General features: G+C 35.8%; 1 protein-coding gene across 1 annotated transcript; it reads right to left on the bottom strand.

Moving 5' to 3' along the window:
- Positions 1-1,949: 1,949 nt before the first annotated feature.
- On the bottom strand, positions 1,950-12,913 carry LOC106072216 (uncharacterized). Its single transcript, XM_056044667.1, has 10 exons — positions 12,835-12,913; positions 12,084-12,249; positions 11,330-11,504; positions 10,665-10,872; positions 7,874-7,985; positions 6,867-7,024; positions 5,643-5,775; positions 5,235-5,401; positions 3,979-4,031; positions 1,950-2,261 (listed from the first exon to the last, which is right to left on the bottom strand). Exons 1-10 carry the CDS (start codon positions 12,882-12,884, stop codon positions 1,957-1,959), a joined length of 1,527 nt encoding a protein of 508 aa, XP_055900642.1. The 5' UTR covers positions 12,885-12,913; the 3' UTR covers positions 1,950-1,956.
- Between the last annotated feature and the right edge of the window lie 534 nt (positions 12,914-13,447).

Below are 13,447 nucleotides of genomic sequence, written 5' to 3'. Positions count from 1 at the left end.
AAGTACATGCTTGTAATGTTCAATGACTGTTTCATTGTTATTGATTTCCATTATTTACTTGTTTATTTTGACTATAGAATTGGTTCTAGTGTCTATTTTAAAATAAATGAACCAATTTTGTGTAGAATTGTTTTGGTGTAAATAAACATCTGGTTTAACAGTGTGTCCTTGTTGCTTGCTTTCTTAGTCAAATTTAATTGAATAGCGAGTTCATAATTACTAATTTATAAACTGACTTTTGAAGTCAGCTTGTTTACTTTCAATTATATGAATTATTTTTCTAGCAGTATCTTTTACGCCTGTGATTAATGAAATATACAAGGTCTCTGTAGGCTGTATATAGAGACTTAAACTGAGCACGGAAAAAGGAAATGTACATCTATCAAAAATGGATATACTGAAAGATTAACCTTTAAAACAAATGTTAGAAGTTTTGTGATTTTTCAATATTTATGGATTAAAAGTATAATTAATTACTTCAAAATTCGGTAGATATTCTGAACCTGTTAGAACACATTTTCAAAAGACAAGGAAGCTAGATTCTTGAAGACTCAGTTATTTAAATCTTTACTTCTGCAGTTAAATTACATTATGAATGAAATCATGAAAGTGGTTTAAGCGCAAAATGGAAGATATGTAGCATGAGAACAGTTACAGAACTAGAACTGCCAAGATGTTTTTTTTAGTTATTTCCATTAGAAAAAGATTACTGGTACGTTCTAAGGACTCATGAACTGTTCAGCTCATACGTTTTCGCTTAAGCTGCTTTTGTAGTTAGTGTCTGCATTACAAGACTATTTGCAGGGCCGGATTAAAGTAGAGGCATCTACACTTGTTCAAAAGCTTTAGTAAAATCCACTGTTTAATAACACTTGTACAATTACACTTTCCCTTCTTTAAAAAAAAAAACCCATGCTTTTAGATATATTTAATCTCATTTGACTTCATTTAAAAAAAAAATTAGTATAAACAAATTTTTAGGTGTAAAAAAAATATTTTTTAGTTTGTGGACCTAGGTTGCAGCACTGCCATAAAGTCGGAGATGCATTTATATATTACGAGCAAGCTACATACGGACACATCTTTCCCACGACAGGAGTGGGGGCATGGGCATAGCGTCGCCTTTCTTAAATATCTTCAAGATACAGAAAGTTGAGGCAGCCAATGTGTGTGTGTGCATGAATAAATCTTTATAAATCAAACAATAGCCTTGTCTACGTTAGTATTAATAAAATATGTATGTCACTATATTAATACTACTGTAAAATCCTCACCATTGTTCAAATGTTTTAATACAGACTTTTATACTAGTGTCCGGAAAGGAATTTAATAAAGTTTAAAATGCAGGTAGGTTACTTAAAGACCAAGAACACAAATGTACGTAGTACTGCAGAGTTGGCAATCTTTTTGACTTTGTGGCTAACAAAATTTATATTCTACTCGCTATGAACGTAAGGCAGAACATAATGCCGTTGAATGTTTGTAATATTTTATTTTAGGCCTACAGAAATGTTCGTTGTATGTACGACAACTAAATATTTGAGAGTTTGTGTTATCACACAAACTCAGAGGCGGCCCACGACTGATGAGGCATAAGAAATATTCCAAATGACGTCTAAGGAAAAAAACAATTTTACTACTCACGATTTTATAGTTGGACTAAATGTCTTTTTTTTTAATACGAGAGAGTTGACATGGTTAATAAACTTATTCAATTCCGAAGATCAGTGCAATGTTTCACAAAACCTAACATGACCTAACCAAAAAGCAATGCGGGTATACTCAATCAAGTCAAGTCTATTAAATGTTTTCTCATTCCTATCAATCCTCTTATGAACAACATGCGATTTCTTAATAAAGATAATATAAAACGCACAAGACTCTGGTTTAAATCGTAAAAAGAAAAGTCCTTTTGAAATAAACATTTATTTAAAAAAATAGATCTCGGATGAAAATTTAGCATTTCCCTAACATTTTAGCAGCTAGCTGAGATAGTTCTAGACGCCTGACATTGGGCAACTCTTTCTCAAAGAAGAGGACGTGGTCTATAGTAATATAATCCGACCCTCCTGGTGTCAAAATAGTGTTCACAATTTCTTTAACGTCCTCTTCTGATAATGTACTTTTCGGTCGCTTCACCACGCATGCGCAGACGTTGTTGACGTTGAGGCTGTCGGGAACGGGGACGGCCTTGACCTCCACAATGTCTTGATGCGCGAGGAGGGGCTCTTCTATCCAGACTGGGTAAATAAGAACGATCCCTGAAAGAAAAATATTTTAGAGACGTCATTTTGAACGCACTTTCTTTTTGTTGCCTTGCTTGTAAGCTGATGGAGCGTTTTTGTTATTATGCTGGTGAAACGTTTTCTTTGAGATTCTTCTGTGTTCCCCTGTTTAGGGTGAGTATCTCAGGCATGACTGCAGTTGTTTTCGATGCCATAGTAGACTGGTTCTTTTCGTTTGTCTTTATGTCTCTACAGGGAGTTAGTATGGGAGTGGAAGTCTACGCTGGTGACTAGAGATAGCAGTGTGTTGTGTTGTGGTTTCGAACATTAATGTGTACGTTGTGGGACAGCAAGGTGTAGAATTTATTGTTTAATTAATAGATCCACAATATTAGAATGTTCATCATAACTTAAATTCATATCATTAAACATTTACATTGTCAACAGTGAGTCACTTATTTATTGCAAGCACGAAGGTGCCTGGTTGAATGTCAGGGGCCCGGGCAAACGAGCTAAGGCCTTAACACAACCCTGACAGTCATCAGTAATTTTTTTTTTTTTCAATTCCTACTTTTAGCTTGCTCTCTCGTTATGATATGACTCTTTCTAAGGTAACTACAAGAGATATGACTCTTTCTAAGGTAAATACAAGAGATATGACTCTTTCTAAGGTAACTACAAGAGATATGACTCTTTCTAATGTAAAGACAAGATATGTGACTCTTTCTTTCTTGAAGACAAGAGATGTGACTGTTTCTGTGTCGAAGACAAGAGATATGACTTTCAGTCGTGAAAACAAGAGATATGACATTCTGTCGTGAAGACAAGAGATATAACTTTCTGTCGTGAAGAGATATGACTTTCTTTCAAGATGACTAGAGATATGACTTTCTGTCGTGAAGACAAGAGATATGACATTCTGTCGTGAAGAGATATGACTTTCTTTCAAGATGACTAGAGATATGACTTTCTGTCGTGAAGACAAGAGATATGACATTCTGTCGTGAAGACAAGAGATATGACATTCTGTTGTGAAAACAAGAGATATAACTTTCTGTCGTGAAGACATGAGATATGACTTTCTGTCGTGAAGACATGAGATATGACTTTCTGTCGTGAAGACAAGAGATATGACTTTCTCTCGAGAAGACAAGAGATATGACTTTCTGTCGTGAAAAGAGATATGACATTCTGTCGTGAAGACATGAGATATGACTTTCTGTCGTGAAGACAAGAGATATGACTTTCTGTCGTGAAGACATGAGATATGACATTCTGTCGTGAAGACAAGAGATATGACATTTTGTCGTGAAGACATGAGATATGACTTTCTGTCGTGAAGACAAGAGTTCTATAAGACATGTTGGTGTTACATACTGGAGCATAAGCTAAATGGACAATGGATTTCTAATACTTCATTGTCCATCTCTCGCCTTGCCATCATGTACCAAAGAACTGTCAGACATTGACTTAGAAACTCGGTTGCCAGAGTTGGGTACGGAAAATCCTTTCTGTAAAAACTCATGTGGTGGGTTTGGCACAGCAGAATAAATGATGAAGAAAGACAACTCGTAGGACAGTACAAGTTGTTTTTTTTTCGACTTTTTATGCGCGGACACTCGGCAGCCATTTGGGGAAAAGGTTCAAGTGGCTATCGGTGACCGATGCGAGCTGAAGAAATATCCACTTCACTACATTCACATCAAAAGAAAAAAAAAGTAATAAAAATAAAGTTGAAACTCGCACTACCCACCTCTTGATATGACGTCACCACCGCGGCCAAAAATAAGAATTCGACCGTCTTCTCTGAAAGGTGTAAGAAAAGTGTACGAAGTATTTTTATTCAATTAAGAAGAAGCGAATTTAAGATTAATCTTTAACATAAGAGCACATCAGATAAAATAAAATTTATAATATTGCACACATATGTAGTTTGAAAATAGACTAATAAGATTATCCGATAGCAACAAATAAGAAGACAAAGGCTACGTTCTGTTTCCCTAAATGCTGAGTACAAAATTCATGAATAAAAAATCAGTATATCTGCTATGCGCTAAATAACATGCCCTATAGGTCAGCCCGATATGCGGACGCTTCGTATTAGAAACATGGCTTACAAGCAGTGGCGTACTTAAGGTACTTGACGCCTAGTGAGGTAGCTCCTTTTCATACCCTCTAAAACACCGAACATATTTTTAATTTCATGTGACACATTTTAAGTTGTGAACTGTCTATGGTAAGGAGCTCGAGACCTATACATCGGAATCTCGGGTTCAAAAGGTTAATATATAACTGAGGAAAAGTTGATACCCCTCATCACCCAATATCCCGTGCAGTCCGCACCCCCCCCCACCCCCGCCGAGTTCGAATTTCGGTGAAGACTGGGATTTTTTACTTTGGGATTTTTAGGGCGCCCTTAACTCTATCTCTAAATGGTTGTCTGACATTAGTTTAGAAAAGTTACAGGGGTTGTCGTTTTGTTTGCCATATAACACCCTTGTTAACCGTCGGCCATAGAGACAGATTATCTTTACATCTGCCCTATAGATCCAATTGTAAATTTAGTCTGGAGGAAACATTTGACTGAAAGCACAAAGTAACTTCAGTCTGGAGGAAACATTTGACTGAAAGCACAAAGTAACTTCAGTCTGGAGGAAACATTAGACTGAAAGCACAAAGTAACTTCAATCTATGACTTAAAATTAATAATAAAATACAACAAAAAGGCAAGTAACTCCCGGTAATCAAGGAGATATGACCCGAAGATCAATTGCCACGCAATGAAATAGTGTTACACTTATTGCTCACTTGTTGTTGTTGTTTTTTTACTGAATTGCCAACTGTGAATTTCAGTTTAGCATCCTTGACATTGTTTAGTATATCGTAAAAATGTCCAGTAGTGGCGCGCTTTTATCATAAGAATGAAGATTAGAGACCTTGTTTACAGTACCATACAACCTTTAGAAGTTATGTTAAGTTAAATTATCAAGCTCTGTATCTAGTATTAACCTGATTTGTCCTAGATCGTCAATACATAGCCATCCGTCTTGTGTGAACGCTGATTTAGTTTTCAGTGGGTCACCGACGTAGCCTTTACAAAGTGTTGGTGATTTGACTAATACACGACCCGTCTGTCCTCTGGGTACCTCTTTCATACTATCATCTACAATTTGTATCTGTCAGAGAAGAATCGGTCGTAGGGAGTAAAGGTATCTATCTATCTATCTATCTATCTATCTATCTATCTATCTATCTATCTATCTATCTATCTATCTACCTACCTACCTACCTACCTACCTATCTATCTATCTATCTATCTATCTATCTATCTATCTATCTATCTATCTATCTATCTAACTGTCTGTCTGTCTGTTTGTCTGTCTATCTATCAACATATCAAGCTATCCATCCATTTACCTGTACATCTGGTAATAAACACCCAGCATCATAGTCATCGTATAAATTAAAATCTTGAATTTCTAAAAGAGTAGCACCAAGAATTTCAGAACCTGCATATCCAATGTACATCTTCTTAGCAAAACCTTCACACCTATATAGCAGTCAAACAAAACAAACGTAAATAAATGGACAGTGCCAATGAAAGGGAGGTAATTACAACAATATACGCGTCTTACTTCCCTAGGACATCAACGCTTTCAACAACTTTTGCTAATAAATTAATAATGCCATCCTATACTCTTAAGCGAGCTATTCTTGTATGGTAGTCCTTATCCGTTCGTTCATTTTAGTAATTACAAAAATATTTCCAAAATGACTTCGGGTATATATCTTTCCTTAAGAAATTATTCAACCTGGTACTTACTACTTATACAACTAATTCCTTGTAGTTACTTTCACGTGGACAACGTTTCTCATGCTCATTTCATACGGAAGCCTTACGGCTTGTGCAGTTTAATCAGGATCTCAGCACTAAGCACCCAATCGATGAGAGATGGTTAGGTTTGACTAGCTAGTTTGCTGAAGTCCCTGTGGCTAGTCAGAGTGAGCGCAGGTTGAGAACAGAAACAAGGAAACGTTTGTATTTTACGTGATGCCAACAATCACCTTTGTAACAAATTGTAACAAGACTCTAACCCTCATCTCTCCGTAGAGTAACATAACAAGAAAATTCGAATTTTATAAAAGACTTTTTTTTATTACCACTTCCCCGAATCACACTTTTCACCATTGCATCGATAGAAATGATGGGAAAAGTATCGAGTTCTTTTGGCGCTTTGATGATGTGCTCAGTCCCCCCCCCTCCTATTACTCGTGGTGTTCAAATAAATCAAGGATTATTTTTTCCATCCATATTTTTTAAGCCCGTGGTATAGCCCTTCCAAACCCGTGAAAGTCTAGGGCACATGAACCTGCTTTTTTTTTTGTTGCGAAACAAATCTTCAGTTATTCCTATCTCCCTTTTAACAAATCAAATTGTGTAACCTCCCACCTTTTTCTTTTTTTTTTTAGCCATTACATAATATCCGAACGTTCCCGAGAATTAGACTGGCGCCGGGAGGTTGGGGGGGGGGGCAGAGTTTTATTGGAGCTCTTAGAATTAACTCCCTTTTGAAAAAAAAATCATTTCCATTACACTGACGTAATGTAATGATAATAAAAACAAACTAAAGACATCCTTACTTTTTCACAATTGTTGAGGTGAAAGGTTGACCGCCTGTGTACACAAACTCCACATATGGTCCTGGAAGATGTTTTCTTCTTTCCATCACGTACAAAATGAACTGTGCTGGTACTATCATCAAGTTCATCTGCTCAGCGTCTTTTATTTTTAAACTCAACTTGGTATAAAAATAGAGTTGTGACGTTACAGACTGGAGAATTACTTTGGTACTTCTTTATTCAAGCCTACTTCACAATGATAGGGCCCTATATAACTATATTCATACTTGGCTCATTATTTAGCTTATTCTTTCTGTGTACAGTCTCAAAGCCAGAGGCTTTGTAGTGGAGAGGGGACGTTAGTGTAAATATTTTAAAAGGGGTTGCATGACTATTCCATCAAAGGAAATTACATTTGTAATTGTGACTGGAATCTGGAATTCACTGGGCAAAAAGATAAGACAAGTTGTAATTTTGTGACAGTAGAGTTTTTTTAAAAATCAGTGAATAATAATTAATGATCAAACGTTTTAGGGATTTAAACCACTAGCGATGGGGTTTGTTCACCTGGTACTGCCTCACTGATCAGAAAAAGGGAAAGAATTTAAGAAACTGTTGTTTTTTTATTCCGAATAGCTTGCCACGAAAGGTAGGATAAGTTCATTCGTGGGAGTGGAGATAATAAACCTTTGTTTCAAAATTAATATTGAATAATTAATGGTCATTTGTGTTTAAATTATAGAGAAAGAAACAGATTGCAATCTTGAAATACAAAAGGTATTGATTTTAATGATCCAAATCAATATAAATTCATTTCAGGTGCGCATACATTATATTTATTCCACTTTTCTCATTAATTATACTGTGCAGCTAATTTTCACACAGTGAATAGATACGAGCTTTCCTGTCATGTTTTCTGATTCTACATATATCACATGAGCCTACATATCAAATTTAATGTCGACGCGAATGCTGTTACGAGAGTTCCATAAACTTATAAAACAAGTAACACTCTTTAAACTCCATACCTCAAAGATGGCTTGTGGCTCCGTCCGGTAGCAGTCTGGTAGCACTCGTGTAACTCCGGACAAAGTGTCGAAAGGAAGTGCAGCAACAATGTACCAAGGCAAATAAAGGTAGCTGGTACAAGATAAGAAATTCACGTAGCTGGTTAGCTGGTACGAAATGGAAAAGCGTGCAGCTGGTAGGACTTCTTAAGAACTAGGTTTACAGATGTCATGTGCCAATATTTAATACGTGACTCAGTAATGGCATCTAATTCTCATTGAAAGTGACCAAGAGTGAATAGGATCCGCATGTTCTCAAACCATCAAGTCTTTATTTAATGCTCAAGAAAAGTATTCAATAACTTGGAGTTATTAAAGCAAGAAACATAGTAGTTGGCCTACACATCCAGCATGTGTTCGTCACTCTATCCGCATGTGTTCGTCACTCTATCCAGCATGTGTTCGTCACTCTATCCAGCATGTGTCCGTCACTCTATCCAGCATGTGTCCGTCACTCTATCCAGCATGGAGTGTTATGACGAGACAAATAAGCAAAATATAAAATGAAAAAAAAATGTCTTAGATGAAGAACCGAAAAACCACTGCCATATTTCTCAATACTGCAAGATGTAACTCTCCTTTTTCTATATAAAGCAAAATAAATTAATTTTAACTAATGGATTAACTAATTTCTTTATTGTTTCGTTTATTGTCATCGACTAGGAGTGATTATGCGAATTTTCAACATGATCCGAGAATGGCGAACATTTTACCAGACAGATGAATTGAGTTAATATAAGCTGTGTAAAAAAAAAATCATAGTTTTTATTATGAACATAATTTAGTTCTAATTGCTTCAAAATGGTTTTAAAAAATACAGTTGAATCAGGTTAATAGGAGCAGCTGATTATTAGTCTCAAAACGATCGCGTCCCGATGTGGTCCAAATCAACTAACTGGATTAGACTGCACAAAAGCGACTGGATAAGTTAATTCTCTAAGCCGAAAGATTTCGATCTTCATCTGATTGTAACTTGTTTTTATGTTTTCGTGCTAGAGAGAGAGTTATGCTTCTGTTCTCCAAACTCGTTTTGAGAACGAGGCTCACTTAAGGCGAAAGAATTTGCACAAACTTTGCTCACAAACATTATACAATGCACCAGAATCTTACAACTTCCACTATTTGATCTGGTGCAAGATGTGAGAAGCGTGGAATAACAAACTCTATTTGTTCTCAGCTATTTTGATGAAGTAAAAATGTATTCTAGATTAAGCCTATGTTTCTTTCTTTTTTTAGTAGCAGTTGCGAGGATGTTTTAAAAGTAATAAATTAGGACAATGCTTTTTTACATAACTAGCTTGGAACGTACTCCCTGGTCGAGTGGTATGGTCACGATGGTTCCAGGTTCAAATCCTGCCCGCAGCTATTCCATGCCGTCCTGCATGCGATTTGGGCTAATACATAATAATCTCTTAAGAAAGAACGTCTGAAACTTACAAAGTCAAGTATCAAGCATTAAGTATCAAGTATCTAGTATCAAGTACTAATAGAAGTTTGGTATCCATTTAAGACTTGAATTACCATACAACGATTTACTACAGAAATAATAATTCACAACCACCAGAGTCTTTTTCATTAACTTTCCCCCAGTCAGTTTGAACTACTTCCAGTACTTATGTAGAGACAGTCCAGATACCTATTGAACTAAGCTGTCTGCTCGATCATCTCTGAGAAGGCTATAATAGAAAAACTAAGTCAAGTACCTCATTAAATCTTCACAAGATATCGACTTAAAACTGGGTCAGATTGCTACTTTACAACAATAGAGACTGACATTCTTCTTCCCATACATTGTGAAAATCCAAGTCTATATAATAGTCAGAATTCGACACATTAACAAGGTTACAAAGACAGTTTGTGTAGTAACATAAACTCATAATCGGCACCCGAAGTGGTCCTACCAGGCAGATAAAAATGCAGGATGAAATTCTACTAAAGGCAAATGACAGAGAAGAAAGGAGAAAGAAGGTTGACAGATCTTGTGTGGTGCCCCAACGGCCCAGCAGACCAAGAGATAAGTGAAAGTAAATGTGAAGTTACATGTGAACGTGGCCTAACTGATTTCATATAATGATTATCTTATTGATCTAATTGTTTTGTATAGAGTCAATCTCTTATTCAAGCCTCATTAAAAAAACATTTCGTAGAGAAAAAAAAATTAAAAATCCCTTGTTAGGTGTCTTACAGGAATCGAATCACCCCGCAGTTCACGCGATAATATAAAAAAACACTTATTAATTGTTGTTTTAAATTATGTTCCACTTATATTTAGAACCGTTTGCATAAATGTGTTAAATATATGATAAATGGTAATGTCCCTTACTAAATAGCCTCCTGTGTTTGTTACTATTAATAGTGAATAGTTGTAAAAATGGTGTATTTGTATGCAAAAACTGCTTGCATAGTTGATTTTAAAAATTAAATTTTTCACTTTCAGAAAAGAAAAAAAGAAGCCGTTGCATCAGAACTTTGAAAGGTCTAAACTGTGATGTCGGATTTTCACAATCTTTTCTAGTTTACGCGATCTAAACGATCGGACGGACGGAGAGACATTCCACACAAAACTAATAGCGTCTTTTCCCCTTTCGGGGGGGGGGCGCTAAAAAAAGGGACAATTAAGTCTGATTAATGAGACAACTTAGAATTATTTACACTTAAATTTAGTTTCAAGTTTATAAGACTATCACTGTCATTTGTCTCAACTTTATTTTCAGATGTCACTTTATAAATAGTAATCATATCTAGCTCTTACTTTTTGAATACATCCGGGAACTTCTTCCAGAAAACTTTGGAGTACGCAGCTATAGCTGCATGAGAAATTTCGCACATTTTGGGGCGATTGGCTTTATCTTTGTCAATGCTGAGGACAACTGCAGCGCCGTCTTCTGGCTGAATGTCAGGGTTACAGAACTCTTCCGATAAGCTGGCCAGCACTTCAAGGAAATTTGCTCCCTTGCTTTCTAGTAATAAGTAAAACAAGTATTTGTAGCCTTTATATCTTTGTATTTTACAATCATCCCTTCATATGTGACAATTTCCACAAACAAGTAATTAGTAAATAAAGCACATACTTGTGATGAACATAATTTTCATGATTAATATCTCAAGATAATAAGGTTAAGAGCCAAAAATAGATCACACATATAACAAATATAAGATACAATCAAATCCAAATCCATCAATTACAAATACACAAAGACGCGATCTTTTTTTACCCTTATAACCGTGTATTCCAATTAATCGGATTAGATTGCATAATAGGATTTTCTTCATACTTAGGCTGATCCGATTAACCGGTGGTTTGTTTAACCGAATTAGACTGTATGATTCAATAATAAATTCTCTATCATAGAGTTATGTATAACAATAGAGCCATGATCACCTAAAACTATAGAACAGTACAATTACTTCACTGACCAGAACTTTTGTTGGTGAGCACCAGTTTCTCCAAGGTAGGCATTGACCTACAACAGACAGATGTCACAAAGGTAGATCCGGCCACAGGTTTGGCATCATTTTTGAACATATCCCACATTTCACTTCCCTGATCGCCAGATAGAACTATGTACCTTGCCTTTGACATGTTCACTACCTACAACAAAAATAAAAAAAACTATGCAACACAATTCCTAGTTCCAATAACCGAAATCATCATCCAAATAGTTAGTCCATAGATCATTATATTTTGAAAAATTAGGGTTAGGAGTTTTCCTTGTGTGAACAATTAGTTTTTCTCATGGATACACATAAACTGTCAAATTACTGGAAAAATCATTAGAGCCGTTTTTGAAATCCTTGACCAGGCAGTGTCGAAACAAACAAATTTGCAAGTTGATAAGAGGAATTGTAGAAAAAAAATGTAGGTATCATTGCAGTTTCAAAACTCTTAAAATAACTAAACATTGATTTTAATTCATTAATTATTTTCTTATTCTCCAGTGTAGTCAACTTTGATCGCTGTAAGCCCCAACGCCAAGTGATTTCCTGCTTTCTTAGCTGTAGAAATGTTTCCCTTGACATCTAAAGCATACATGATGAGGGTCCCTTCATTGGATTATTTTGACTCTAAAAAATCAAGACCGCCTTCGCGGTCTTCTTGAATGCTCGTCGCCTCCCCCCTCCCCCTTTAAGTTTAGCGTCCCAAAGGTTGCTATTAGGTTTCTAAGAATACCTCAGTAATAATTTCACCTCCTGAATAAAACTTCTCTGTACTGATGTGCACAGCACCAGTGAGGATGACCCCAAGGCTGGCTACCCAGAATTCAATGCTCAGTGGTGTGGTGACCAACACGTACTCCCCCTGGCGGACACCTGCCGACTTCAGGACATGAGCAAACCTGTTGAGATCAAAACAAGCAGATCCAAAGACACAGACATTAATACAATTTAGAGACATAGAGAAATGGGCTAACATTTTCATAAGCCAGAGAACTTCTAGCTCCAAGCCATTGTAGCCATTTTCTGTTATAGGTTCACAAAGTTCATCGTAAAATTTACTTTTCACTAGAAATTTAATCGCCTGTAAATGTAATGAGTGTTTTTATGTCAACATGTTTCAAAATAATCCCCTGTGTTTATGTTGGATGGATCGTTAGGTGAGGGATGTAAGGCTCCAATTGTCATATTGACAAGTCCCGTCTATTTTTTCCAAACAACTATGATTTTTATGACGGTATTATGATTCCAGAAGGTTAGTGATCTATTCCTTCAGACAATATAATGTATTCATTGTATTAAATTTTTCCCTATTTATCTGCTACATTGAGCTGATCACTTTACTCACTTGTTAACCGTCGGCCATAGAAACACATGACATTTACATCTTCTGCCCCATGGATGGCAATGTCTGAAAGAGGAACTTTACTTTTTACTTACTAGTATTATATGTATATTATATTTAATAATTTGAAAATCAAAGCTACCTGCTGGCTAGTTGCCACAGTTGTCTGAAGGTAATGGACTGCCTTGTCATAGTCAAGTCGTAAGAAATGACCGCTTCTCTATCCGGGTAGTTGAGGCAGACATTGCAAAGTTCTTTCGCCACTGTGGACGACATTCCACTATATTTCTACTTGTGGTCCCAAATACAAGAAGTATTTTGCGTGTCCTCAAAGTTATATGAGTATTTATTTGTCCTCAAGTATTTATTTGTCCTCAAGTATTTATTTGTCCTCAAGTATTTATTTGTCCTCAAGTATTTATTTGTCCTCAAGTATTTATTTGTCCTCAAGTATTTATTTGTCCTCAAGTATTTATTTGTCCTCAAGTATTTATTTGTCCTCAAGTATTTATTTGTCCTCAAGTATTTATTTGTCCTCAAGTATTTATTTGTCCTCAAGTATTTTATTTGTCCTCAATGCGAATGAATATTTCAACTGACCTCAGTGCGAAATAAAATTTCACTTGTCCTCAAACTAAACAAATGTGTTTCTTTTTTTATACGCTTTTAAAAATGAATGAATTATCTTACACATTAACAATTTTATACATTTGTCTCTCACTGTCTCTCAATATATCCATATCATACACGAACAC

Source organism: Biomphalaria glabrata, chromosome 10, assembly GCF_947242115.1.
Source record: "Biomphalaria glabrata chromosome 10, xgBioGlab47.1, whole genome shotgun sequence".
Lineage (NCBI taxonomy): Eukaryota > Metazoa > Mollusca > Gastropoda > Planorbidae > Biomphalaria > Biomphalaria glabrata.
This window is presented reverse-complemented; position numbering and strand designations above follow the sequence as displayed.

What these genes read in the sequence shown, in the direction of transcription:
- LOC106072216 (XM_056044667.1), bottom strand. Translation starts at nt 12,884, where the DNA reads ATGACAAGGCAGTCCATTACCTTCAGACAACTGTGGCAACTAGCCAGC. An exon ending in AGCCACAAGCCATCTTTGAG is followed by an intron (nt 7,025 to 7,873) that starts GTATGGAGTTTA and finishes TTTTATACCAAG; the next exon opens with TTGAGTTTAAAAATAAAAGA. An exon ending in TGGTGACGTCATATCAAGAG is followed by an intron (nt 2,262 to 3,978) that starts GTGGGTAGTGCG and finishes TTTTTCTTTCAG; the next exon opens with GGATCGTTCTTATTTACCCA.